General features: G+C 41.4%; 1 protein-coding gene across 1 annotated transcript; it reads left to right on the top strand.

Moving 5' to 3' along the window:
- Positions 1-4278: 4278 nt before the first annotated feature.
- On the top strand, positions 4279-4587 carry rprma (reprimo, TP53 dependent G2 arrest mediator candidate a; the record flags this gene model as incomplete). Its single annotated transcript, XM_079276633.1, has 1 exon — positions 4279-4587. The coding sequence occupies one exon, from the start codon at positions 4279-4281 to the stop codon at positions 4585-4587; it is 309 nt and encodes a 102-aa protein (XP_079132759.1).
- Between the last annotated feature and the right edge of the window lie 1278 nt (positions 4588-5865).

A 5865-nucleotide genomic window follows, 5' to 3' on the forward strand; every position in this document is an offset into this window, starting at 1 on the left:
GGGGAATCTGACAGTTTCCCTTATCTTTCACTTGCAGCATAGTCATGATTTTTGCACTCCACACACACACACACACACACACACTGTCCTCTCCGCTCCCTGTCTAAATGTCCATCACAGGCTCTGACACCGCTGCCCTGGGCTAACTCTTATCTCATTCAAAAACAAGGCAGCCTCTGTCCAGCTGCATCAAGAGCTTCAGACTCAGATCGCAGCGCGGCGGATGATTTCAGAAAGACAGAATTCACACAACTTTCACTGACATCTAACAAAAGTAGATGGGCATCATCTAGAAGTCTAGATTCTAGACTTCTAGATAATGAGTCCAATCAAGACCAAAGTCTCAGTAAAGTAGCATATCGCCTCAGCTCACATATCGTAAACAGACCTATGATGATTAAGTCTGATGATGTCTATTTGCATCTCAAACCATCTGCTTTGGTGCGTCAGCTTGCTTGAGTCACGTCCGAAGAGGTCTGAGTCAATTAGTCAAACCATCTGCAAAGAGGAATATTTCTTCACTGCTGTGCGCGGCGCTAAAAACAAGTCCCTTCAGTCTTTACACGCCACTTTTTCCAGTGTTGTCAAGACAAGTGTAAACCACCAGCAGGCATTATTAATTGCTTCATGGAGTGACAGTTAATTGTTCTGTTAGCAACTCCCTTTGTTGTGAAATGTCTGGTGCAGTGCTATGAGCCAAATGATGTATTCCTCATTTATTCAATAGGAGTAACTGTATGCAATTTGCTAAGACTGTTAACTAATTGCTGTCCACAGCAATACAACTGGAATTGACATTGAACCATGGCGCAAAACATTTGATGACACAGCCGAAATAACAGTGACGCGATCCTGCTCCTTAATCACAAAGTCACTCGTGTGTGACCAAGGCAAGGCAGTTTTCTGACATGGACAATTGAGGGATTGACTGCAATTTGAGTGCCTCGCTCATTGCCACTTTCGAGAGAACATTGATCTGCTCAGACCTGTCAGGGTAGGGATTCGAACCAGCAAACTTCCAGTCACCTGCTGTCTCCGCTGTGACGAGCAGAAAGTGGAGCTCAATACTTTTTGAGTGCAGAACAAATTGTGTCCGTGCCATTAAGAGTTGGAAAGTGTTGAAAGTTGGCACTGAATGATGTGTTGTATCATGCACGTTGACCAAATTAATTTAGAAAAAATAACTAAAATACTAAAAAACGAAAATAAATTTGGATTGCTCCCTTGCTTGGTACTAAACACTCATATATAGGTACCATGTTAGCATTGGCATCAGTATTGAACCATGGCAATCTGCCATACAGCAGGAAGAGGAGGTGATTATAGAGCTGATCCCAATAAGCCCATTAGGCCAATGACTCCAGCTTCTTTCTAACACAAACACAAAACGAATACATTTACCACTTCTAAAGGTGTGACACACAGTCAGCTGTACTGTCCACACACATGTGCATGTATAGATTAGATCGTGACAAGAGATGGAAACAAACATTGTAATAAAAGCAGTGAAGAGCTAATGAACACAGATACTAAACACAAGGTTACCTTGAATGGAAAAGTATCCATTGAATCTACTGACATGTTGTGTAAAGCAGTTGAACAGCGACATTATTTGCCTTACGGAGGGTGTGCGCGCGACAGAAGATGAGGATACTCTCTTCTCTACTCACCTAAATTATGGATGGAGTGAACCAGTGACCTGTTCCAGCTTCCTCTCGGGCAACGTGTTGAACGCAGACAACATGACCCGATATACTGTACAATTAGCGGCTGAATCAAACTGGGCTAATAGCGCCTGCGAACGCACAACGTCTCGGATCGATGCCTAAGTCGCAGTCCATCTCAATACAGAGTAGTCCATAATGCAGTGGGACACTGTCCGTCCAGTAAAGCCTCCCGTGGTACCTGTTTGGACTCCCTGATATGATCTGCGCTTAGTAGAGCCGCAGTAAACCGGCGAACGCGACCGGCTCTCCATTAATTGTTCCCCAATTGGTTTCACCGCAGATGCAACGTATAGTCTCTGCACGCACCTGTTCTCCGACTGAATCTTGTAACGGTAGAAGGACAGGGCGAGATAATATTCTGCACAATCTAACCTCAGCTCAGACCGACCTTCAAAAATGTCTCGTTTCTGCTCTCTGATTGGCTGAAAGCGACGTCGCTCATGAAATCCTCTCGCAGTGGACAAGCACGAGCGTCTTGTAGGCGCGTGTAGGCGCGTACACCGTCCACCGCAGGCAGAATACAGTTATTAGCACAGCGATTTCAGTGTAAAACATGCAAACATTTTACATGTTGAATTTATTTCTGTTTAGAAGGGGGAGCGAAACCTAACCGTATTACACCTGTGATTTAATTGCAGGTATATGTTGCTTTTCATTTGGCTTTAGGGCAACTAATAACATCACATTCTGACCCAACGTAGATAATGAATGTTAATATGTGTTAAAATACTCTACATTACTTCCTGGTTTGAGTTTTCACCTGATGTATATAAGAAATCCCCCTGGGAGTCTTAACATTGTTGATGTTTGTTTTCACATTTATATAAGAAGGGAGGCAGTATAGGTTGACATATACAGTAATTTACAGTGCGTCAGTAGTTAAATTAACACTTAAATCGACACCAGAAATTGCAGAGGACTTAGTGTGTGTGTGCGTGTGTCATAGACCAATTCATTTACATTGTGAAATTGACACTGCTGTCGACATGGTAGCTGTTTTAAGGCAGGCCTTTGCAGAATCATGTTGAACAATACTGCCATCTGCTGCCATGGATGAGAGACATTCACGGTTGCGTTGGTCTCTGGGCAATGTAGTAGACGAGATCAAATGTAAGCCGAAAGCATTTAATTAACATTCAGCAGTTCATAACTCTGATGTACTTTCAATGAAGTAAATTACCTTTTTATTTTAAAGCTGGGACTGTCATTACATTTAAATCAACTATAATTCACATAAAGTGCGTGTGTGTGTGTGTGTGTCTTAGATAGATAGATATATATATATATATAGATAGATATATGGATGGATGGATGGATGGATGGATAGATAGATAGATAGATAGGTAGGTAGGTAGGTAGATAGATAGATAGATAGATAGATAGATAGATAGATAGATAGATAGATAGATAGATAGATAGATAGATAGATAGACAGACAGACAGATAGATAGATAGATAGATAGATAGATAGATAGATAGATAGATAGATAGATAGATAGATAGATAGATAGATAGATAGATAGATAGATAGATAGATAGATAGATAGATAGATAGATAGATATAGATAGATATATGGATGGATGGATGGATGGATGGATAGATAGATAGGTAGGTAGGTAGATAGATAGATAGATAGATAGATAGATAGATAGATAGATAGATAGATAGATAGATAGATAGACAGACAGATAGATAGATAGATAGATAGATAGATAGATAGATAGATAGATAGATAGATAGATAGATAGATAGATAGATAGATAGATAGATAGATAGATAGATAGATAGATAGATAGATAGATAGATAGATAGATAGATAGATAGATATATATAGATAGATATATGGATGGATGGATGGATGGATGGATAGATAGATAGATAGATAGATAGATAGATAGATAGATAGATAGATAGATAGATAGATAGATAGATAGATAGATAGATAGATAGATAGACAGACAGATAGATAGATAGATAGATAGATAGATAGATAGATAGATAGATAGATAGATAGATAGATAGATAGATAGATAGATAGATAGATAGATAGATAGATAGATAGATAGATAGATAGATAGATAGATAGATAGATAGATAGATAGATAGATAGATAGATAAAGCACTGGTAGCCAATGTACATACGCTATATTCATATACAAACAGACCATGACTTCATAGTGTACTTATAAGTGCCTTGGTGGACACTCTTGACACGTGTGCAGTCTGGTCGGATGGCGGCGCTCTTGCTGTGTCGCAGTGCCACTTGTAGCCAGCTGTCTGTCTGTTTAACCGGGGGTTGGTGGATTCATTCTGCTCTGAAACTGGCCACAGACCACATGACATCTTCAGTGATGCGATGCCAAAGCAGCTTGTTCAACTCCAGAAGAGCGCTGTCTGATCCGAAGGAACTTCTTCAGTTCAGCTTCTTGTCGTCATCTCTACTGCTCACTTGATGACACATTTCACAGGGATTGTTCCAAGCGCGTCTTTCCCTCTCTGCCTCTCACGTCTCTCGCACTGAAAGTTTGCTTTTTAAAAAAAAAAGTGGAAATGAACAACACCGGGTTCAACCAAACGGAGGGCGGACTGCTCAACAAGACCGAGGAGCTCTTCTGCTGCAACTTTTCCTCCGTGGTGACTGATAACGGCTTTGTGGCCGCCGCTCCGGACGAGAGGAGCCTCTTCGTCACGAGGGTGGTCCAGATAGCCGTCATGTGCGTTTTGTCCCTCACGGTGGTTTTTGGCATATTTTTCTTGGGTTGCAACCTTCTCATAAAGTCAGAGGGAATGATCAACTTTTTAGTAACGGACAGGAGACCGTCTAAAGAAGCGGAGGCAGTTATTGTTGGAGCCTACTGACTGCCGAGGACCGTCAGTGATTTGAATCAGAACTGAGGTCTGGTGACAGATGGGAGGCGATGCGAGGATAAACTGCCGAAACAAGAACCCTGTTTTCATATTGGTAATTAGAAAAAACACCCTCATTGGTTACCAAACCGTGCTGGTGGCTGCGTCTCACAGGGTGTCACCTCATTCCTTGGGCTTTGTATTGCCAGCAGAGACTCATTCATTACCAATTACAATAGTGCGTTTAAGCCTCTTTGACTGTAAAGTATTTGATCAAGCACTGTTGTACCTTTCAGTAGTTGGAGCACCGTTTGTCAAGCATCCTTTGTCATAGAATGGCAAAGTCTCCGGATTTGCTGTTTGAAAACACCCTCTCATATTGCTAATGCAATGGAGACATTAATGTAAACATGGACAGTATGTTGTATGTGTTTTGCAGACAATATGCAATGTATTAATCTGTGTATTTCTCTGGATTTCCTGCTGAAGACTGTATGAGTGTCTGCGTGGGTGGTGGAGAAGAGCCCAGCATGCCGTGTATCCTGTTAATTGGAGTAAATTCGTTCTGTAATTAAAGTTGTCCTCTTAATTAAAGTCTATTTTTCTTCCATGAATATTTCCCACGCCACACGCTCTGCCAACGTGATTTAGATTGCAGGAAGAGCTATTTGATGCTGATACGTTTAAGAGTCATGCTGCTAAGATAGAATATGTTATTAGTGCTATTAAAACCAACAGGGAAGTGGGTGTCTTATGAACAGTATAGAAATAGATCGGCATCCAGGGCACTTACTCAGGTATGTGAGGAGCAGGGATTTTTAAATGGAGAAGAAATGCCTTCAAACTATTTTCTTCTCTTTATTCTTTATTCGTAAAAGATAGTCCAAACATCAAATCCTTCCTGTTATCTGAGGGTGTTGTGTAAACTTCTATTTTCTGACCGGGTCAGATTTTGCTCAATGCAGTGTTTTACATCCGTCCTCCTTCCTCTCAAAGCATCTGTTGTGCTCTGCTCCCGGCTCACCTGGACGCTGCTCTCCCCAGGGTGGAACCGGCTTTAGAAATGACTTCTCTTGTCAACCCGGGGAAGATGAAGCCACCTGGCAATATGCTGCTGTCTGATTGCCCACCTGTGCTCCACACGCAGAGTTAAATAGTTTGAATCTTGCTTTTTCTAAAAAAAAAGAGAGAGAAAAAATGTCCTTCAGTTCGCAGTCTCTCTATCCTCATGTTCCGCTTGTCAAGGCCTTATTCTGTCTGATGATGGATGGCTGCATCTTTTCAAGTAAT

The sequence above is a fragment of the Melanostigma gelatinosum genome (genome assembly GCF_949748355.1).
Source record: "Melanostigma gelatinosum genome assembly, chromosome: 10".
NCBI classification, from domain to species: Eukaryota; Metazoa; Chordata; class Actinopteri; order Perciformes; family Zoarcidae; genus Melanostigma; species Melanostigma gelatinosum.